The sequence below is a fragment of the Kogia breviceps genome, chromosome 4, assembly GCF_026419965.1.
Source record: "Kogia breviceps isolate mKogBre1 chromosome 4, mKogBre1 haplotype 1, whole genome shotgun sequence".
NCBI classification, from domain to species: Eukaryota; Metazoa; Chordata; class Mammalia; order Artiodactyla; family Physeteridae; genus Kogia; species Kogia breviceps.
This window is the reverse complement of record NC_081313.1, coordinates 9722454-9746588: the sequence shown is the minus strand read 5'-3', so window position 1 is coordinate 9746588 and position 24135 is coordinate 9722454. Positions and strand designations below refer to the sequence as shown.

The 24135-nt window shown below is 40.1% G+C and overlaps 1 protein-coding gene across 1 annotated transcript in view; it reads left to right on the top strand.

The window, feature by feature from the left end:
* The window catches only part of CTNND2 (catenin delta 2), a 961852-nt gene that overhangs the window by 141011 nt on the left and 796706 nt on the right, over nucleotides 1-24135 (top strand). Inside the window, exon 3 of the mRNA XM_067030803.1 lies at nucleotides 22215-22351. Within this exon, the coding sequence (XP_066886904.1) occupies nucleotides 22215-22351 (137 nt within the window). The remainder of the gene's footprint in view (nucleotides 1-22214; nucleotides 22352-24135) is intronic.

Here is a 24135-nt window from a genome sequence, read left to right as displayed (position 1 = left end):
TGCATTATCTCGATGTAGTGTTTTCCACATTCTCCACAGGGGATGTGCCTTCACTCAGCCAGCCAATGACCTGTGGAATACACAAGTATATGTAAATGATTTATTGCTAGAATGTGACTTAATTATTTAATGTAAATTTAGTCAAAAAATAAAAATGTATAACTTGAGTTCTCATTACAGGAGTGAAATAGCTAAAATACCTGTTATAAATACCATAGGATTTCCCAAAATTGAATATTATAGTACTGGCTTCATGGAACATATTTCAGAAAATCCAAGTCTTTGTTTTCTATCTCTATGATGACTCTAGTTATTAAGAAACCATGCAAAGTCCACAATGTATAATGGATCTATTCTGATGCAATAAACACATAACATTTTACTATCTCAGTAATTGTTTTTAATTGAAATATTTAATAACTCATTACTGATAAATTACTTGTTATCGAAAAATAATGATCTAACCCTAAGTAGTTTTGAGTCATTTTGAAAAACCCACGTCCATCAAATGGGCTTCTTGATGTTGATTCCTGGCCTCTCCTGTCTTTGCCCTTCCCTCCACCTTCTTATTTGAGCCCATTATACACATAGATGACTCCAAGAGTCTTATAACTAAGCTCTCTCACAAATACTACACCTTTTTTCAAAATAATTTTCAGGCTGGATTTAGAATAAAATTTTCAAAATATTAAAATCTTATCTCAAAGGTCATTAGCCCATGGATGAAATCTCATTTTAAAAAACATTTTTATGTTTTAGAATTTATTTTATTAAATTATAGTTGATTTACAATCTTGTGTTAGTTTCTGGTGTATAGCAAAGTGATTCTGTTTTATATATATATATATATTATTATATATATATATTCTTTTTCATATTCTTTTCCATTATGGTTTATCACAGGATATTGAATATAGTTCCCTGTGTTATACAGTAGGACCTTGTTGTTTATCCATTCTATAATGGTTGGCATCTGCTAACTCCAAACTCCCAATCCCCCCCTCGCTCCCCCCCCACTTGGCAATCACAGGTCTGTTCTCTATGTCTGTGAGTCTGTTTCTGTTTCATAGATAAGTTCATCTGTGTCATATTTTAGATTCCATATATAAGTGATATATCATGTGGTATTTGTCTTTCTCTTTCTGACTTGGTATGATCATCTCTAGGTCCATCCATGTTGCTGCAAATGGCATTAGTTCATCCTTTTTTATGGCTGAGTAGTATTCCACTGTATGTATGTACCACATCTTCTTTATCCATTCATGGATGAAATCTCTTAATTCATGGCCAGGTTCTTCAAAATATCTAAAGAGTGCAAGTTCAAAAGAGTGGACACCAGCCCTTTCTGGCCTGGATCTTCCTTTCTTTCTTGTTACATCTTCTAAGGGTCTTTTCTCTGGGCCTTCACTCCACTTTTCTGATCCATTTGGCAGCCTGGAGACTTGCTCGAAGTATCACTGCCTCAGGCCAGCACGCATGCTCCCCGTGACTGAAACTCCCCCGCTGACCGACTTCTTCCTGTCCCTCAGGACTCAGCTCGGCATCCTATCCCCAGGGGTACTCCTGACCTTTCCGTGCCTGCCTGGCCCCGTCAGAACATTTGTCTCACTGCAGCAGCTGTCTCTTTATTCATCTGCTTCCTGCTCAGGACCACAGAACTGCAAGATCCTTTGACTTCATTTCTTTGCCTGCTGTTCCCTGAGCTCAATGCATTAAATAGGGGCTTCATGAACGCCTGCTGTCTGAGCAAACTGAAAGAAGGAAAAAGGAAGAAAGGAAGCAGGGAGGGAAGGAAGGAAGAGCCCTACCTGAAGAGAGCTTTAGTGACTCCCTTCTTGAAGACAGATATTACAATATGCACAGTGCTCCATGGCCAACTGAATCTTTTTTTTTTTTTTTTTTTTTTTTTTTTTTTTGCGGTCCGCGTCGTGGCCTCTCCCGTTGCGGAGCACAGGCTCCGGACGCGCAGGCTCAGCGGCCACGGCTCACGGGCCCAGCCGCTCCGCGGCATGTGGGATCTTCCCGGACCGGGGCACGAACCCGCGTCCCCTGCATCGGCAGGCGGACTCTCAAACACTGCGCCACCAGGGAAGCCCACCAACAGAACCTTGACACATTTGCAGTCTGAGTTTGTGCCAGTTAGATGATGTTTTTTGCTTTTCATCTAGGCATATTTTTCTTGGTATGAATATAACTTTTATTCCTGTGAATTAGATGTGCAATATTGGCTCTTAAATTGTAAGCCCTTTGTAGTAGAAACCACTTTTCCTCTTAATATCTTGACTCTCTGTGTCTAGCACAGTGTCTGGCCCTTGGGAAATAGAGTTTTAATAGCACAAGGGACCAGTGGTATCACTGCAACCAGGTTAGGTAGCTGGATTGAGTGAAGTGTATCAGTTAGGGTCGTTGGTTGGTTACAAGTCAAGGAACCACTGATTTGCTCAAGGGGGAAGAATTATTTGTTGGAACGATATGAGATGCTCATAAAAGAAAAGGACACGTCCAAAAGCTAGGGTTTCGGAAGGGCAGGACCCAGGAAACCTCCAGAGGTATAGGCAGCAGGGCCTAGCAGACACACTTTGGGGTGTCCCCATTGGCAGAATCAAATCCAACTGTTTTTTATCTTTGTGTTGCTCTCCTTTGAGGTTCAGAGCCTAAGAAGAGCTCACTGGATTAGAGACATGCCTACAGCTGGCCAGGAAAGCATGCTGTAGTAGTTTCCTATGGCTGCTGTAACAAACCACCACAGATTCAGTGGCTTAAAACAACACAGATTTATTGTTTTCTAATTCTGGAGGTCAGGGACCTGAAATAATTCTCACTAGGCTAAAGTCAAGGTGTGAGAAGGGCTGCCTTGCTTCCGGAGGCTCTAGAGGAGGATCTACCTCCCGCCTTTTCCGACTTCCAGAGGCTGCCTACGTTCCTAGGCTCGCGGTCCTCTTCCATCTTCAAAGCCCGCGATCACACCACTGCGTCTTATTCCATTGTCCCGTCTCCCCTGACTCTAACCTTCCTGACTCCCTTTCCACTGGTTAGGATGTTTGTGATTACATTGGGCCCACCCAGATAATCCGGGATGATCATCTCAATTGAGGGCAGCTACTTAGCAATGTTGCTTCCATCTGCAGTAACCCCCCCTTGCCATGTAACGTGACATAATCGCAAGTTCCGGGGGTTGGAACGTGAACATCTTTGGGGGCCGTCGTTCCGCCTACCACAGATGGGCACCCTTGATTGTGCGCACAAGAAGCTTCATGCACCCTAAATGAATAGCTCCCCCAAGGGAAAAATCAAGGGTCAACCCACAAAGGCAGGCAGGAGGGCTACAGATCAAACAAAACCAGCGGACTTCCCCTGCACACGTTGAAGTTCCATTGTTAGCACTAAAAAGTGCATTCTAAAGATGTTTCTCCTTGCAGTGAAGGTATCTGAAATTAGGTGAGTGAATTTGACAGTATGAAGTGTTTAAAATAGCATTCAAGTAAGTCATTCTCTTTCTTCCACTGGAAGCTCTTGTAATGCCAACTGGCCAAGTTTGGCAGACAATTAAAGCCAGGTCAGCATTTCTTCTACAAAAGTGTTGCCTTGGTCCGTTGAACCATAGGCAGGTGAGACACTAAATGACTGCTACAGAGAGGGTTCCCATCCTACAATGAAATGGCCTAAAGGCTTTGTAATCAATTTGCATGTTTTCAGAGGATTGCGTCGGCCTGGGTAACCAGGCAGATTGTCATAGCTCTGAGTAAAGGTGTGTTTCTACCGTTTCTATTGCCTTTTTTGAGCCTTTACTGAAAGCAAGTGGAAGGGGATTCTGTGCCCTAGATTAAGAATAGTTGTCCGGCAGGATTCAATTCATGAATTCTCTTTCTTTTGCCAAGTTAAATGTGTGATTGCAGAATCAAACTTGCAGATAAGCAGTAGAAAACAGGACACAGGCCAGTGTTTGCGGTTGGCTGGCCCCTATAGGAGATACACTTACTTCCTGTAAGGAGCTGCTCCTGGCCATTCTAAGACAGTTAAACTCGTAATTCATGATGCCCTAGACTAAACTCACAGGGTCACTGCAAAGCACATGAATTAAAAACAAGCAAAGGAGAAAGACGATTGAACACCGTCATTTATCTTAAAGCGAGCTCTCATTTGGAAATGGTAGTGCCCCTTTATTTCATCTTTCATTTACTTTTTGAAGTAATTCTTTTTCGGGTCATTTCATTTCTTGGATACCCACGTGTTTCACGTTACCCATAAGAGGATCGTCCAGTGTCAGCTCTTCCCTTTGGTTCATTGTGCAAGATTGGAAGCTTGCTCTAGACATTACAGTGTATGTATCTAATAGACAAAACGTATGGTTTTATTCTCTGCTCTATTAAAGACTCAGGGTTTGACCTTGAAAATATTACATAGTTCCTTTGCGCCTCATTACCCTCGCATTTATAAAATATATCTGCAAAGAGTCCTTACTCGCCCAGGCTGCTTGCTCTAGGGCTGCTCGTGTGCTTCTGTACTTTTTGCTGTGTAACAAGAAGAAACATATGCATTAGGTGTCAGTACTGTAGGGGACTCCAGGATTGCTGAAGTGACATCGAGGTCTCACCTATAGTTGTATCAACAACAAATGTATTTTTCCTATTTAAATTATTACTTTATATTGGAGTATAGTTGATTTACAATGTTGTGTTAGTTTCAGGTGAAGCTGAAAAAGAATAGATATATGTATATGTGTAAGTGAATCACTTTGCTCTATTTTTCATATTTAAAGGGGAAATTTATCTTCCCCATATCTAAAAACTAAATATATTAGAAGTCACATATGTATGGGAATAACATAGATTTTCCTCTTACGAATTTGACCAATAACACTTGCTCTACGTGATGTGATTCAGTCCCTTGATTTTTCAAGTCCCACATTCTTCTAATCATGAGAGAGTCCAGTTTCCAAATTTGCTAATGTGGTCAATTTGAATTTTAAATTGGAAGCTGTCTTGGTGACCATCACAAGCTACACATTCTTTCGGTATAAAATCCTGTATGTTGGAGACATTGGTTTTAGATCCTATTCATGGTTAATGGCAGCTGAGCGAGGTCTTCTGCCACCATGGCAGCGTTTCTTATATTCAGACTCGGTTTATCATCTGTTCTGAAGTTGTTTGTTCCTAAATCCTTATGTAGTAACTGTAACAACTTGAATATATAAAATTAAAATTCAACGCATTATTATTCAGTTTTCTCTAGGTACTTATACAGTGATTAAATCATGACCAGTTATAAATGATCTTGAAAATAAAATCTGTAAATTAATTTCTGATTAATGTTCTTCACCCTATTTTGTTCAATTCGTTCAACCTATCACTGGAACTTTAATCCTGTGTTCAAAGTTCAGAGAGATTTAAAAAAAAAAAAAAACAGTTGAGAGTGTTTTTTTCTCAATTGCGCAAATTATATGTGTGGTACACAGAAATTAGATAATGATTTTTCTGATAGGATGATGGGTTGATTTGTTATTCTAAATTGAATTTCAGTCACTTGTACAATTTAAATTTAGCATCGTTCTCAGTAATTACCGTTTCATAAAAGCAGTCTATCAGACGGCATTGCCTCATGTGGATGCCACGTACAGACAAAAAGTCACAGGGGAACAGAGGCAGAATCCATGCAAAACAAAAGGTTCTTTCAAAACCCGGCATCATTTTCTTTGGTGGAATTATTGACATCAACAAGTACCAGTAGCCACTTGTTTCTTAATTAAGTTAATAAATGACTAATTGATCTAGTAAGGAAATGATTCCAGGCAAAACAAATGCCCATACAATGAAAAGACCAACTAAATAATCACATACAGACAAATAAGTTAAACATTATCAATTCACTTGCTACTTTATTCATTAATTCATTCAACAAAGCAGTATTGAGCCACTGGTTGGTAAGAAAAACTCTTAACTAAGCGATTGGGACCAGTCAGTAAAGAGAAGTCATTTAAAATTAGAGTCATTAAAAAAAAACCAAAAAAGAAAAAAAGCAAGAAAATGGGCTTCCCCGGTGGCACAGTGGTTGGGAGTCCACCTGCCGATGCAGGGGACACGGGTTCGTGACCTGGTCTGGGAAGATCCCACGTGCCGCGGAGCGGCTGGGCCCGTGAGCCGTGGCCGCTGAGCCTGCGCGTCCGGAGCCTGTGCTCCGCAACGGGAGAGGCCACAACAGTGAGAGGCCCGGGTACCACAAAAAAAAAAAAAAAAAAAAAAAAAAAAAAATCATAAAAGATATATTCATTTGATTTTGACGTATTTATACCTGTGTTCACTGATCTTATAGGACCTGGTCCATTTACTTAAATATGGGCCTGCCCATAAGTGTTCCAAATGAACATTCTTGCAAACCCTTCCTCACTCTAGTCTCCCCTCATTGCATCCTCTACGATGTCCAGTTTCCAGTTATCTAAAGTAAGAAATCAGGACACTTTTGGAGCATTTTGAAGGAAAAATCCTTCTAGATGTGTATAATTGTTCCGTAGCCATTTACAATCATCCCATCTATAAATCCTCGGCATTTTAAAATGGATTTCCTCCGCCTGCCGATGCAGGAGACACGGGTTCGTGCCCTGGTCCGGGAAGATCCCACATGCCGCGGAGCACCTAAGCCCGTGAGCCATGGACGCTGAGCCTGCGCGTCCGGAGCCTGTGCTCCGCAACGGGAGAGGCCACAACAGTGAGAGGCCCGCATACCACAAAAAAAAAAAATAAAATAAAAAAAAAATAAAATAAAATGGATTTCCTTAAAGGAGTTTCACCACAGCATTAAAAACATAATAATAACAACAACCTTTTATGCAGCTGTATCTCACTGGTTTACATGTTTACTTAAATAATAGAATCACAAGTTAAACTGGAATGAATGGGTTTGGAAGCAACACAGCTATAGCTCATGGTAAACTGCTCCTTAACCACTGAGGGCAGGGAAGGCCCAGCCTGCTTTGGAGTGGAGAGCTGACCACAAGTGCAGAAGGGGTCGGTCAGCAAGGGTTATAGAATGGAGCCAGTTAAAAGAGCTTCTAGAATATGTACTGCTCATTGTGCTAGGCACTGGGACACTAAGATAATAAGCACTCTGAAGGCATTCTGACTTGTAAACTTTTCCTCTTTAGAACAAAGATCCACACTTTAGATCCAATCTCTGTATTCACCATTTTTCTCTGGGGCACCTCCAAGGCGGGAAGAGACCATTTCCTATTTGTTTTTTGCATCCACTACTCGATGCCTACTAGTGGGCCTGGCACACTTTGTGGTCAGTGAGTTATTTTTAAATTAATGAACTGTTTTTTAAATTGGTACCAGCATTGAGGCATCTTATAGATTTGTAGGACAGTATTGTGATTGAGAACCACAGGCTGCGTGGCTTTAAACAGTAGCTCCTCCCTTGGTAACTTAGGGAGGTTAACCTCTCTGGACCTCAGTTTTACCATCTGGGAGTTGGGGATAGTAATAGAAGTGCAGCATAGGGTTGTTGTAGTAATTCATCATACTGGTGAAGAGCTCAGGAGAGCGCCTGGTACATAGTAAGTATGCATTAATATTCCTATGATATTGTCTTGTAAAACATATTTATTCAATTGTAACTTAAAATTTTAAATATAACTTCATTGGTATTTCCTCATTTGTACAACCATCCATTTATAGATAATATTCTTTTGTATACCTGCCAGGTTGGGTATGACACTGATATGCATTTTTTATTGCTTTTTCATCTAAGACACAGAAAGTAATTGATAGGAAACTTTATTGTAGGAAAGATAAATATAAGAGAAAATTTTATTTATGGTTTTTCTAACCAAATTCCATATACCGACAGTGTTTACATAATTGAGATTTTTAAATAAGTACCATGCTGATTTATCTTTAGGTAGATTTTATTTTTTCAAGCCTCTTGGACATTTGGATATAAAAAATTCAATTTCCAGTACTTGTTACTATGCTTTTAATAACCCCTACAGTTTAATAAGGTTTTCATATTAGCTAGAACTTAAAAACTTTTTTCACCCTTTTAAAAATAACATCATCTTTGATTGAAATTTCATCTATCAGTTATCTTTTGGAGATATAGCGAAAGTTTGTCAACAATATAAAGATATAAAAGATTGTAATCAAGTTTACTCTTGGACCTCTCCCTCCAGAAAGACCAATAAAAACACCAAAATATTACCCCATAAAAAGTACAAAATTTCTACCTAAGTGGCAAAAATTTTATTTTTCTCTCTGGACATAAAACCACAATTTCATTTTATAAGGGTTATGCTCATTTTCTTTAAATTTGTCTATATTTTTGAACTCATAATTAACTAATTTTTTTAATTGACTAATTTTATAACAACTAAATATCAAAATGTTTGGCATTTTATTCAGGAATAATTTGTGTACTAGAGAGTGGGAACTACTGATCATGGGAGATATTGTAAATATTTAGGAAAAGGAGAAAGAAGTAGAAAGTGGGAAACCTAATGCTAGAAAGAGACTTTTTCCCATACATAGAAGGAATTAATTGTGAAAGAAATTATTTTTAAAGGTATACTAGAAAAATGATACAGATGTATTTTTAAATGTTAAATATTATCATTTTTAAATCAGGAATATGACATCATCATACCAATCCTATTTACTCATATCTGAGATTTAAAATATCATGTGATTGCGTACAATCACAGAACATATAGAGAAAATTTTTCAAACGGCTTTGCTGAAATTTGCCCTTGGAGATTTGAACAAGTTTAGTCTTTTAGAGCATGATGGACTTCATAACATATTAAAAAGGTGCTGACATAATGGTGACTTAAAAAGGTGACATTCTACTTTCAAGATCTCAAGAGTGGTTAGTACCTTAGTGACAAAAACCTAAGGATTTATCTAAAATTAAAAAAAAAATCTTCCCTGAAACTGATGAGTATTGTTTTGTAGTCAGATTTTTAATGTAAAAGAACTATTACATTCAAACATTGAGAATCCTGAGGTCTAATCAAAAGGATATGACAAGATGTCAGGTATTTGGGTTAAAATCCTCAATCCCTGTTGACTTTTGACCTCTGAGACTGGACTTGCTATTTATTTTTTCTGAGTCTCATTGTTCTATACTCGTGAAATGAAGTTATTAGTAACTACTTTTTACATTTGCTGTGAGGGTCAGAATTTTTATCTGTAATCTCAGTATGGTGGATCAAGTGCTATAAGAGAAACATAATAACACCCACTTGAAAGTCAGAGAGTGAAAGATGACTCATATTTCTCTGTGGTTGGAATCAGCTTTTTGTTTGCTGTATTTATTCTACAATTTAAAATATAATTTTATGGGAAGAGGCGCCGAATAGACATTTTTTTCCAGAGAAGATATATAACTAGCCAGCAGGTACATGAAAAGGCACAAAACATCACTAGTCATCTGGGAAATACAAATCAAATCCACAAGGTAACACCGCACCCCTGTCAGAATGGCTATCATCAAAAAGAGAAGAGATAGTCAGTGCTGTGGAGGACGTAGGGAGAAGGGAACCCTTGTGCAGTTTGTGTGAGTGTAATTTGGTGCAGCCATTATGGAAAACGGTATGGAGGTTCCTGACAAAATTGAAACTCTACAACTACCTTATGATCCAGCAGTCCGACTTCTGGGTATATATCAGGAAAAGCAAACAGGATATCGAAGAAATATCTGCTCTCCCATATTCATTGCAGCATTATTCACAGTAGCCAAGATACGGAAACAACCTGTGCCCGTCAATGGATGAATAGATAGAGAAGATGTGGTACATATATGCAATAGAATATTATTCAGCCGTCAGAAAGAAGGAAATCCTGCCATGAGAGCAACATGAATGAACCTGGAAGGCATAATGCTAAGTGAGAGGTCAGACCAAGAAAAACAAATGCTGTAGGATATCACTTATATGTGGAATCTAAAAAAACTGAGCTCGTAGAAACAGAGCCTAGAAAACAGAAAACAAATTGGCAGAAGTAGGGCTGGGGATTGATAATCTCCTTTTCATATAGCCAATCATTCATCCATTTAAAATATTGATTGATCCCATACAAAGGATATTTAAACCAAGGATGTGTAATATTTAATGAATATAAATACAAAAATAAGAAAGGTTCTTTGCTGTATAACCTTCACAAGTACAATAAAAACCTCTTGTACACATATAATTTAGATTTAATTCTCTAAGCAAAGCTTTACTTTTTTTCTCAAGGTTGTGTGCTGTAATAAGCTAATTATGTCACTTAAAATTTCAAAATTTCTGTCTGTAGGTAAAAAATGTCAACATATCTTGGCAACTTTCAGAAATGATCATGGCTCTATTTAGGTTTTGTTTTATTTTTGTTCTTTTAAGGATAGTAGAGAGATTTATTTTTAAAATTTCCAAGTCTGTGCTAACACCTAAAGTTGTATAGGAGTAGCTGAAATGCTGTGTTCTATAATTAAATATAAAATACTGATTGACAGTTTCCCTGCTGCACTGGGTTAAATATATCAGCTAAGGAGGACAGATATCTATTTACAGTGTGAGATTTTGTCCTTAAATGCCCATTGATAGTAATGCCGGGAAAAAAATGTGTGGTTGAGCTCCAGTATCTTGAGAAATTGTGAAGTGGCAGATACACATTTGGAATCCATGTGAAGGGCAAATTGCCATAATTGGAGTAGACACTTTCCAGTACTATGAAGTGAGGCCGTGTTGCAGGCCAGCGTATGGCTGCTATTTGGGGACTTGTTTAATAGATTGTGACAGTCAGAGTTGGTCCTTCACAGTAAATTGTTGTGGACTGGCTTTAGAGTATGATTTTTTTTTTTTTTTTTTTTGGTACCAGACTTCATCTTGTGAATCTATGATTAAGCAAAGAAATATAAAATGGAAAATTGCATGTTTGTGTTAAATATTATTAATGAGAACATTTGGGAGGCCAGGTTGTCTTTGCTGATAAGCTTAGATGTCGTTCAGCCTCTTGCACAGATACGATGTAGGAGATGGATGGTAAGTCTTCAGAAGCTGTGCTAAGGGGAGCCCCAGTGCCTGGGACATTTGGCAACGACAGTATTTTCTGGGAAGTCACTGTGTGTGATGTGGGCCGAGCACTGGATTAGGAGCTGCACTCAGCGTACTGTGAAAGTTCAGCCAGAAGAATAGTCGCTCTACCACGGAGCCTCTTTATTATAGAATATATTAGAACTTCCCCTCCTATTAAGGGGGAGTCAAAATCTAAAGTATTTTACCTATTTCAATTTCTGTTGAATTTACTGTGATGGATCTATACTTGCCGAATCTCAGACTTTATGTCTCTGGCACAAAGAGAAATGTCTCTGTAGCCTAGTAAACCCACGAAATCAACTGTTCACACGTATTTGTGGTGTCTGGGAGAGCTAGGATGGTTATTGATTCTAGAAGTAGGGTCACTATCCGTTTTTTCGTAAAGAGGAGCCCTAAAATCTTATACTGTTTTTATAATAATTAAAATTGAAATAATTTCATCCAGATATATTCCCACTGTAAATGTAGACACAGATATGATTAGGAGAAATAGATATGGTTTGGCTACTTTAATATTATATATTACCCAAGCTCACTAATTTGAATATTTCTATTTTATAAACCCAGGGAGATCTATAGGACATTTATGTACCAATCACTGTTGTAAGTGTAAAATTCCCTGACAATTTTAAATAGGGCTGATGATGCATTATAAATATTCTTTCATTATAACGTATTCAGTAAGCATTAAATGATGCCGACTCTTTACTGGGAACTGTTCTAGGTACTGAGGTTGTTAAAATGAATAAGACAGTTTCTGTGCTCAAAGAATTCATGACCTAATTAGGAGATATATAATGTAAAATCAAGGGTGTTTCCATAAATCTGAGATGCTGAGCAGCGTATCATTGATTTAATAACACTTTTAGTGGCAAGTGACACAAAATCCATCCCAAATGACTTAAAGGAAAAGGGTGCTAACAGTCATATAAAGAAGCATCCCAGTTTTAAAAACATTCGAAGTTTTAAAAAATCCCAGAAGAGGTAAGATCATGACAGCTCGTTGTGATAAAGGCATTGCTTGAGGGAGGTTCTAGTTACACAAGTAACAGTCAGGAGGAAGTGGTTCAGATCGTGGAGTGGTTCAGAAAGGCTGCGGAGAGCAAGAAATGCTTGTGGGGAATTATGAAGGAGGAAGAGAGTTTAATAGCCAAACAAAATCTTAGAGGTGATAAAAACATGCAGGAAGAGAAATCTGCGTGAGCAAAGTTTGATTTGATAAGACGTATTTGGAACTATAAGAAGCTCAGTGTATCTGTGGTATAAGGTGTGAGGGGAGAAGCAGCTGGGCTTGGGAATGGAGATGCGAGCAGTGGCCGGAGCAACAGCAGCCTCCTACGTCAGGCAGAGGAGATTTCACTCCATCCTCCAGGTCACTGGTCTCCAAACTCTCTTGTAGCCATCAATTCAGTGGGTAGCCATTAGGATTTTTAAATGAAATTGAATAAAATAGAATAGAAATATGGTGCATCCCATGTTTTAAGGCTTTATATTTCCTGAAATTTTGTTTCAGTTAAGATGTGGGAGTCACGATATAACATACATTTCCTGTCTCTGTAGGTGTTGGAAACCTCTGTCCTAGGTGTTGGGATCCATTCAACTCAATTTAGGAAAAAGGCACATCATAATCAGATTGATGGTAAGAAAGTTGACTCTCCCAATAAATAGTGCAGGAATTTGATTGGGCGAGGCACTATTTATTGCAGGCAAGCAAGACAATTTGGACAGTTTTTGTGGCTGTCCAGGCGAGAGATGAGAGGTCACGCTGAATTTGGTGCATTGGTGGGGCTTTCAGGGAGACATTTGTAATAGGTAGTGAGATTTTGGATATTAGGTGAGAACTCCCGGGAGAACACATCTGGATCATTATTTGCATATTCAGTGTCAGGTGTGCATGGCTTTACCCAAGAGAGCTGTGGATGGTGTTCAGTGAGAAGAAATGGACCGCGTGGAGCCTTTGGAAACTCACGTGTAAAACAAAGGTTGTCAATCTTGGTGTACTGGCCCAGCGGGATTCCACCAACAGCTGTAGAAAATGTCTCAAGTCACTTGTGAATGTAATAAATGCGACAAATCATTTGTTTTCTAAAATTACCAAGTTGAAGTTCATGATCTCCATCAAAGGCCAGGTCATAGCCAAGCTTCTTACAATCACGTATCTCCCTCCTGCCCAGCAGCGACCCCCAATTGCCCCCCTCTCTGTGTCTCCAGGCTCCCCCCCCCCCCGATGCTGCCGGAAGCCCAGCCCGGGTGTTCATCATTCCTGTCCCTCGTATCTCACGTGATAGATTTATTCTGACCCTTTCCTCTCCGCCAGGAACTCCTGGCCTTTCCAGGAGTCCACTAGTCAAACCCCAACCTTCCTTCAGCTTTTTCTCTCACTCATTGGGTTCTGAGGGGACCCTGCTTGCAGTTGAGGAATCTGCCAGATGGGAGACGCACGTGTAGGAGGACGAAGTACCTGCCCCTTGCTTTACCTGTGTGGGCTTTGGCATCTCAGGTCACAAGCTTGGCTGGGGCAGAGCTCAGGAGGACCAAGGACTCACCCTCATCTGCTGACTCCTCGGTCACAAGTACAACCTTTTCAACACTTTTTTAAGGTATTGAGTGTTGACAGAGTGTTTGTTAAGACTCGATGAAGATGCCTGAGATGATGCTTTAGAAGACAAGACTGTGAGTTAGTGAGAGAAAAGAGCCAAGAGAAGAGCCTCTCCTTTCCTCACCAACTTCATTTTGCTGGAACTTTCCTGTGTGTGTGCCTCCCCCAGGCCTGAGCACTGCTATGCCACCTTGCCCTGTGGTCTCCACAGAAGCTTTCTTTTTTACCTTCAGACATAATTTAGGTCCTTAAGAGTAATCCTTCAGGTGGGCCTTAAGTCTGTGATGATATTTAGGTCGGTCCCATTTTCCTCAACAGTTAATAGAGCACACGATGACTCATAATGGATTTCCTGACCTTCCGTGTTAGGTTCAGCCTCCTACTGTTCCCTCTTTTCTGAATACAGGTAAAAGAGTGCCCTCATGTTTGACATGTGGACTCAGCACTCAGAACTCAACAGCTCTCCCCCCTGCCATCATACATCTTCCACCACAGCAACCAATGACCTTGTGCCTCTGACTCCATGGCTATCTCACACCTTATCCCCAACTTCTCAGGTAGAATCGGACATTTCTCCACCTCCTGGCTTTGCCTGCTGGTGCCCCTGTAGTTGCATGTTCTGCATATGGCCCAGTGCTTCTTCCCATCCTTGCATGGTGCTCTCCATAACTTTTGCCAGATTCTGTCTGCAAGTTGCGGGTTGCAAGTATCAAGTCCCAGAAGCGCCAGAGTGTGCTCGATGGATGGTCCTTATCTTAGAAACCAACAGCCCAGGGTATAACCAACAGCCTTAGGCTAGTGGACTAAGGCAAAAGCCTTACACTCGTTCTAGGATTTGGGAAGAGCAGCTTTCTTGAGTCGAAATAAAAAGATGTCATTTCAAATATCATTTAGAGAAACGTTCTTAATGCAAAGTCTGTTTTACTTATATTACGTGCTCTAGTGAGCAACCACTACTGATTTTATAGTCATAGTTCATGCATTAACTCAACAAATATTTATTAACTGGCTGCTATATACTGGATACTGAGCTAGATGTGGGAAATTTAACATCGACCAAGACAGGCTGAGTTTCTGCCCTAAGTGTATTGAGTTTTGACACATTTTAATTATGATATTGTTTATGTTATTAGGAGAAGCTGAAATTTTACAGTTTTCTTTAAAAGGAAGGAGCAAGGATGGGTATATTTTTATGTGTGCAGAGTGCATCTGAGAGAGAATGATGCTATGCCTATTTCTCTTGGTAGTGACTTGCTAGTTACAAGTACAGAATTGTAATTTTGCTGACCAGAGTGATTACACAAATGAGGTGTTCAATAGTGGTGTTCAGGTCATTAGTTTCTGCTAATTCACACATTCTCTATACCCTAATGTTAATGAGATGTTTAGGCTCATTCTTCCATTTCACAAAATCATAGTCTTTTAAATGTTGCCTGTGGAGTGGAAGGTTATAAAATCAACATGTTAATTACATTCAGTTTTTAAATATTAAATTGCATATGTATTATATATAGATGCATATATAAATGATAATATTTGGAGTATTCTAATGGCCAGTTTCATTATTTACTTGGGAGGAAGGTGATGGCCATTTACGAAAGTGATGCCTAATGATGAGGGTAAAGCTAAAAGTCAGCATTTGCTAATATTTTTGTGTTTTAGAACATAAAGGGGGACTCTTGAAGAGGGTGGGACTCATGAGAAGGGAGTAAGGCTAGGTGTGGCAACATGAGTTTTGCTTGCTGGTTTGGTGTGAGGGGCAAGAAGTCAAGAAAGTTAATAGCAGAGAGTCTTGAAGCCATAGTCTAAAGGTGAGGGAAGAAGAGAAAAGTTCTAGAAGTTTCTAGCAACTGTAACGTAAAAGGTGAAAAGGGACCTGGCTGAAGGGGAAAAAAGCAGGATTTGGAAATCATCGATCTTTACATTCGCTCATTCACATAAGAGTGTGGTTTCTGGCTAGAGCTGCTGTCTGCTGCCCAGATGTTAGCAGCAAAGAAGACTCACAGGTATATGTATTTGAGGTTGTAATTTTTCAGGCCAGGTCACCTTCCTCCGCCCCAAATCTGTTCCACCTACAGTGTGGACACCTTGGCTGGTGGCCACTCAGACCAAACCCCAGAATCACGTGCACCCCTCTCTCTTTGTCTTATGTACCACATGCAGTCTATCAACGATCTTGGTGGTTCTCACTTCAAAATATAATTATAATCTGACCACTTCTTCCAGCTTCTACTGCCCATGACTAAAGCCGAAGATGAAAGATTACATGAAAGAATTGACTGTAGGGTCAATTGGGTATAGATCAAGGCCGTCAATGGAGCTTTCTCCAATAATGGAATTCTTCTGTATTTTCACTGTTCAGTGCAGTAGCCACTGGCCACAGGTGGCGGTTGAGTACTTGAAATGTGAATAGTGCAACTAATAAACTGGCTTTTTAAAATGTTATTTAAATTTAAATAGCCCCATGTTGCGAGGAGCTACCATATTGGACAGTGCAAGTCTAGCTAATGAAATACAAAGTGAGAGAGTGGCATGGACATATATACACTACCAAATGTAAATTAGATAGCTAGTGGGAAGCTGCCGCATAGCACAGGGAGTTCACCTCTGGGCTTTGTGACCACCTAGAGGGGTGGGGTAGGGAGGGTGGGAGGGAGGAGATGCAAGGGGGAAGAGATATGGGAACATATGTATATGTATAACTGATTCACTTTGTTGTAAAGCAGAAACTAACTCACCATTGTAAAGCAGTTATACTCCAATAAAGATGTTTAAAAAATGAATTAAACTTATGGTATTTGTATTTAAAAAACAATATGTATAAATAGAGTAACATTTTGTTATCAACGTAAAAAGAAAAAAATACTTACTGAGTCCCACTGTATGCAAGGAATTTGGAGACTCTGGAATTTGAAGCAGGTAGGACTTGCTAATTTAAGAGGAAAAAGAAACAGGTCTCCATGACAACAGAGTATAATTGAAAGGATAAGAGGTTGTGGGTTACAGATCGGGAGTGGGCAGCTCGGGAGGAACAAAGGCCGTATCATGGCCAAAGGAACTTGTTTCTGACTCAAGAGAGGAGGAGATCCAGTAATGCTGGCACAAGAATGCAGGGTGTGTCACCGAATTAGATGATTGTGTGACACAGTGGTTCATCAGTTATTTTTTTTAAATTTTAATTTTAATTTTTTTTTTTGCGATGCGCGGGCCTCTCACTGTCGCGGCCTCTCCCGTTGCGGAGCACAGGCTCCGGACGCGCAGGCTCAGCGGCCATAGCTCACGGGCCCAGCCGCTCCGCGGCACGTGGGATCCTCCCGGACAGGGGCACGAACCCGTGTCCCCAGCATCGGCAGGCGGACTCTCAACCACTGCGCCACCAGGGAAGCCCCATCAGTTATTTTTTGAAGATGGCTCTATTTTGGTGTCAAAGTCGTCAGTAGCTGGGAAGAAGTGGCTAAAGAAGGAACCGGTTTGAATTACAGAATAAAATAAGGATTTATTTTCCTTCTGTGTGATGGAGGTCAATAAAATATAACACTGAATGGGGTCCTGGAATTGAGAGCAAGAGAGTTTAGCCTTCCTAAGTGCAGGTGTGATTTTAACATGTTACCTAGTGTAAATTCATAATGACTTCATGTTTGGGGAATAAAAGTTTAGAACATATATTTGGACCTTACAAAATCTTATTACATATGCATATAAGAGTTCAAGTTGAAAAAGAGTCTCTGTGTATGGGAACTACATGATTTTGCTATTACTGTCATCCTAACCAGTCTTCCTGAGTTTCTTATCAGATTGTCTGATAAGTGGTCGTACTATGGATGTTCTTAAGTTAGTGCTTTGTTCTCCAGGCTTATTTCACAGCACTGGCGCACATCTTTTTGTAACCTTTGGTTTATCCAGGTGTGCTGATTTGAAGCAGTCCATGCGTTATCTCGACGCCTGTAGTTCATGTGGGCAGAGTGTGTTAGCACAGGGCTGTACTAAGTAGTACCACCCTGCTGCTCTCAGATTCCTGGGCCTCCCATGCCCACCTGGAGGTAATTAAGGGAAAGGAAGCTGAGAACAATCTAACCCTGTTTGTATCGGTCTGTTTGGGCCGCCAAGACAAGATATCACAGACTGGGTGACTTAAACAGCAGACATTTGTTTCCTCCCAGTTCCGGAGGCCAGAAGTCCAAGATCAAGGTGCTAGCCTCGGAGGTTTCTGGTGAGAACCCCCTTCCTGGTGGTCACCTTCTCTCTGTGTCCTCACGTGGTGGAGAGAAAAGCTCTGGTGTCTCTTCCTCTTCCTCTTTTTTTTTTTTTTTAAATTTACCATTTACTCATTATTTATTTATTTGGCATGCAGAATCTTAGTTCCCCAACCAGGGATCAAACCCGTGCCCCCTGCAGTAGAACCTCAGAGTCCTAACCACCGTACTCCTCTTGTTATAAGGACACCAGTACTCTCAGATTAGCACCCCACCCTTATGACCTCATATAACATTAGTGACCTCCCTGAAGGCCCCATCTCCAAATACCATCACATTAGGAGTTAGGGCTTCAACCTATGGATTTGGGGGCGACGGTGAAGAAGGGGAAGGTGACACAATTCTGCCCATAACACAGCTCCTGCATGTGAGAGTGTACAGCGGTGTAACGTGGGCCCAGGGACGGCTAGTCGTGTGGTTTTGTATTTTCTAGACCTAGAACCTGTGAGCAGCAAATGCAAGAGAATAAACCACCCCAAGTCTGACATTATGGTTCCCTCATATCGTCTCTCTTTCTCATGCTGATGATGAGTCTGTTTAACATGCAGTTTGGGTGTTTGTAGATTCTCATTCGACTACACATACAGAAAGGCTTCTTACACAGTAATCGTGTAAAGGGTGCGAAGAGGTATTATATATAGGAGGAATAAATCTGTGGGAAAATATTTCTTCTATTCGTGGTAAAATAAAAACAAAGTCAAAGAGATGAGTTTTTCTCTATGAAGTTGATGAAAGCAAGACAGGGTCATAAAGGCCAGTGTCGTCCCCCTCATGGGGCGGAGCCATTCTCATGACACCGCTGGCGGGCGGGTACGTTGATTTGCGGTTGGCCCTCCACATACATGCAGATTCTTCATTCTGTCAAGTAACACTTTTGGGAATTTATCTATCGAAAATGTCAGAAATGTAAAAATGGGTAAAATGATAAACAAAAAATAAGTGAATTATGATGCATACAATTATTGAATACTAAATATTTATTACATCACTAAACTATATAATATTTTTTGCCGACGTAAGAACTAGTTCATGATAATGTTGCTGAGTGAAAAATTTTTTAAAAATCAAAAATATTACATGAATACTCCATTATGTAAAGTTCATTATGCAAAATAAGTCAAATAAAAAAAAATTAGGAAAATACCTATAGCAAAATACCAAAGTAAATACGTTTATCTGGGATGGCAGAATGATTAATGGTTGCTTTTCCTTTTTTTTTTTTTCTTTTTCTTTTTGTCTCTCTACGTTTTACAGATTTCCTGGAGTTAGAATAGATTAACTACAAATATTGAATGGATTAGCTCTGTTTACGACTAAAGTACTTAACCATAGGCTGCAAAGTCTGAAGGCTTAAGGCTTTTTATACTTATTAGCAATCCAGGGCTTGGTTCTGGCAGTATTTACCCAGCCCTCCCTCTTTTCTGTAATCTCTAAGCTAAGAAGGTTGGAAGTGGAGGCCTGACAGTCTTTACCTCCCATACATAGTGATGACTAATGGTTAACTTAAATCTGGATGTTAAAAATTACGAACGATGGAAATTATTCCAAGTCATTTTCACTAGGGCATAGAGGTTGCCTCCGGTAGCAGTGCCTCTATGGTGGGAAAAGCCTTAAAGATTTCACTTCTCTTTCTGTTATTGCGAGCAGGGGGAAGGAGGGGGCATATAAACAAACCGAATCATTGCTTATACTCTGTGGGTCAAAGTTGTCAAGGGCCTAAGGATATACTTTGATTCGTTGCCTATTAAATCCCATATTTTATGATGAGAGGTGACTGGCATACTTTTAAGAGTTACATTTTATAGAAATTGGTGTGTAGACAGCATTTAGAAGGCAATAGAAGGTATGGGAAATAGGCTGAAACATCAAAGCCCACTAAAATAGGGGAAAAAAGGGAGAAAACTTGAGTTCTAGGTCCACTTATGTTACTTAATAACTTTGGGACCTCAGACAATTTCGTTGTCGAAAAATTATGTTGATAGGGCTTCCCTGATGGCGCAGTGGTTGAGAGTCCGCCTGCCGATGCGGGGGACGCGGGTTCGTGCCCCGGTCCGGGAGGATCCCACGTGCCGCGGAGAGGCTGGGCCCGTGAGCCGTGGCCGCTGAGCCTGCGCGTCCGGAGCCTGTGCTCCGCAATGGGAGAGGCCACGACAGTGAGAGGCTCGCGTACCGCAAAAAAAAAAAAAAGAAAAATTGTGTTGATAATAATACTGGCCCAGAGCTTGAATTCAAATCAGCCCAATAAAATTTAGAAAACACAGAAGTTAAAATAATAATTTGAGGTATGTAAGAACCCTTCTTTCTCAGCGTAAGGCTGTTCTTACGTAGAGTGCCCTTTGGAGGCCACTGCCATGGATGTAGGTGGAGATGCACCGTCAAGGGGGGGCTCCCCTAATGACCAGAGGTGACTTTTTCTTCAAGAGCTGCCATTTTCCTTTCTTCTTTCCTTCTTCCCCTGCCCTGTTCTCCCATCTCCCAAACTTCCCCTAAATAGAAGGACATGGCTTTCAGGCTGTTTTACCGGGCATGACATTTGCTGGTCTGTTTATGTCCATCCTTGTGATTATAAGCCTTGATCAAATTAGAAAACCACATACGAAAGTAAACTGAACACACAAAAGTACTTTATTTTTAACTTCCCACCTCCAGCATCATAATTACCTAAACCTCTTTCTTTCCTCCTGTTGGTATCCATCACCTAATATACTTTCCACTTGTCTGCCATGGTTGCATTTGGCCAAATTATATTTCACTTGATCCTTGTTCTTTGCTTGCATTCTGCTTGTTAATGTCGTTTGCCCAAATCCTCCCGTATAGTCTATGTTTGTAACAGATTTATGTTTCCAATGATATTCTAATCCCTGTTAGTAATATTATAAGGAACTTCAAAAAATAAAAACAGGGGCTTCCCTGGTGGCGCAGTGGTTGAGAGTCCGCCTGCCGATGCAGGAGACACGGGTTCGTGCCCCGGTCCGGGAAGATCCCACATGCCGCGGAGCGGCTGGGCCCGTGAGCCATGGCCGCTTGGCCTGCGCGTCCGGAGCCTGTGCTCTGCAACGGGAGAGGCCACAACAGTGAGAGGCCCACGTACCGCAAAAAAAAAAAAATAAATAAAAAATAAAAACAAATCAAAACTAAGTTGGAATGTCCAATGAGAACATTAGGTAACCACTTTTATGTCATATGTTTAAAGGAAAATTCTATACTGGAGCCCTTTGGGGTTTGCATATCCCTAAATTATTAACTAAATGCCACTAATAACATAGTCCAAGGGCTGTGAAGAAAATTATATTGCTTAGTTTGAAACCCAGGACGCTCAGATACAGTACAATAGGAGATACCTTTTGACATTCACACAGCAATGGTGCCTGGAAGGACATGTAATATAATAGCTTAAGGCAAGAAAATAACCTTGATTCACTGCCAGCCTTTTATTTGAACAGTGATTTTTGTTGTGCTTGGGTAAAAATTGCCCTGAGTTACTTATTACTTCCTGTGCTGATGACCATTTCTAAGTAATACATGTGACAAATACTTCAGTCTTCTTTATTTGTGCGAGAAAGGGAAGTACACAGTGGAACAAAATAACTTCTGAGAGTCCTGTTTTTAACCCATGCATGTCTGTCCCATTCTGAAGTGGGCTGCTGTTACTTGAGTCTCTCCTTTCTTTCATCAGTGAACTCAGACAGAAAAAACTGTGGCAGATGAGTCTCGCCAGCTTTGCAGCTTTCATCTGCTGTTGGCCTCAGAGTTAAGAACTCAGCAAATATTTGTGGAGTAGGCTAGCCATTTACTATATTTTACAATACCAACCGAGCTTCTTATGTCAACTGTGGTGTTTCTTAATTACTTATAAATTATTGATCCCTTATTTTGTGTGATTTTCACATCGAGGAGAATATCTTTAGGTTTGTTTTTTTTTTTGAGGTGGAAGTATGTCAGTGCACAAGTAATAAATGTATCTAAATCAGATAGAAAATGGTAGTTTGACAAGCTTTTCAATACTTCTTTATCCCTCTGTTTTTTCTCATCTTACTTGCCTTTTCTATCTCATCATTTCTTCCTCCATTTACCTCAAAGACAAGACACAAATTTGTGAGCGTATTTTGGAATTTGGTCAGGGTGGATATAGGAGAGACTGTCTATCTGCTTGCTTCTCCTTCTACAGTTATGTCATGTGCTTTCTCTGTAGTTCATACTTTCCATCTTGCCAAAGTGTACCTCTTAGAGCTGCCTGATAGTTATGTCTGTTTATAGGGCCAATATCCAGTGGCATTGAGCGTGTCCTCTTGCATTGCAGGAGCTATGCCTGTCCCAGACCAGCCTCCATCAGCCTCGGAGAAGACCAGCTCCTTGAGCCCTGGCCTCACCACCTCCAATGGGGATGGCTCGGAGACGGAGACCACCTCTGCTATCCTCGCCTCGGTCAAAGAACAGGTAGAAACATTCCACTTTTCTGACATACACGTGGGGACATTGTAAACATCATTCTGTCCGGATGAAAGATGGTGATTTAATTATGTTGGGACGAAAATCGTGGTTTTCTAGCAGAATGTTGGTATTCGTTCTACAATTGCTATTCACATATGATTATAATAGCTTTTGACTCCGTTTTTATTTGAGATTTAGGCAGCTTTCCTTGAAAAAATATTCTACAGGAAAAATACTGAAAATTGCGGTCAAAAATCCTATAGGTGAAGTTTTGGCAGATTAAGTGATGGACCTGACGTTTAATACTGTTAAATGTGTGAAGCCAAATAATTGGTCTGTAGAAAACGTAAGGTTTAATAAAATTTCAGGGTATATCCATGACGCTAAAAAACTGGTAAGAGTGAGAGCAGATGAATATCGTATCATTGTGGGCCTAAGCAAATTTGTTTTCCCAGTGTTTCCAAGATGGCTCTGGAAGTATGCGTTTCAGAACTTATCCTGTAAAGCTGTAATCTAAATGATCCTTCCTCTACCGTTTCTTTGCCTTAAAAATGAATAAGCAGATAAAATCTGAATCTTAGCTTTAAAAGCAATTGTTTCATAAAATTCATGTTTCTTATAATTAAAATGTAATAAATGATTAAAGAAAGCTGGAAAATAAAAATTTTTTAATTTGTTTCTTTTGCTTACCATGAGCTAGAATACAAATCAATATTCTTTTTAAGTGCAAAAGCATCCTGTATTTGAATTATATGATTCAGGGATGCTGAATTAGCAGCAGCAGTGGGGTAAGAGTGAGTTAACTTCCCTGATCCCAGGAACCTCTCAACAGAGCAATAGACTGAATGCGGCAATTAAGGACTCAACTAGTAGAAGGGCTCAGTTTTCCTAGGGGACACTGATTTTGTTTAATAAATGGGGACTGATTTAGGTAAAGGTAGATGGTCAAGTTATCAAAGAGTAGCTAAGGAAAGATTCATTGATTGAAAGGATCAATGATGCTCTCAGTCAAAATTGTGTCACTAGGTCAAGACAGTGTGAAGCAAAAGTAGGTTCACAAAGGAGAGTCGAATAGATTGATTGGATAATCTAGTTTGTGAAAATGGTAAGTAAGCAGGAAATTGGGTTGAGGCCCAGGCTGTATTGCTTGATTAGTTTGCTTCCAAAAGCCTACCTGTGAGAGTTTTCTGATTATTTTTCAGGGGTAATGGAAAAGGGGAGCAAAAGCTCATGATAGTCCTTATACTCCAAATACTGCTTTGTTATACAGCTGGGTTAGGTCACGGATTTTTATTCTGTCATGGTCTGGAAATCTTGCTAAGGCCACTAGCTTTAGAGCAGTGACAAAATGTAAAACACGAGGAATAAATTTAATAAGATAACCAGACCCGTCTGATGAAAACTATAGTATTTTATCAAATCACATAAAAGAATTCAGAATAAAGGACAAGGCATGCTACAGTCCTGTGTAGAAGAGCTTGACACCATACCAATATTACTGTCTCCCAAATTAATGTAACATTTAGGCAGTTGTACTCAGGATTCTGTGGCTGATTGTTTCTTTGGCAAATTGGATCAAGCTATTTTAAAGATCATATGGAAGCATAAATATGTGAGTTGCAGGGAAAATTTTGATCGAAATATTTTGCCGTGGACTTATATATACTACCAAGTGTAAAATAGATAGCTAGTGGGAAGCAGCCACGTAGCACAAGGAGATCAGCTCGGTGCTTTGTGACCACCTAGTGGGGAGGGTGGGAGGGAGACGCAAGAAGGAGGCGATACGGGGA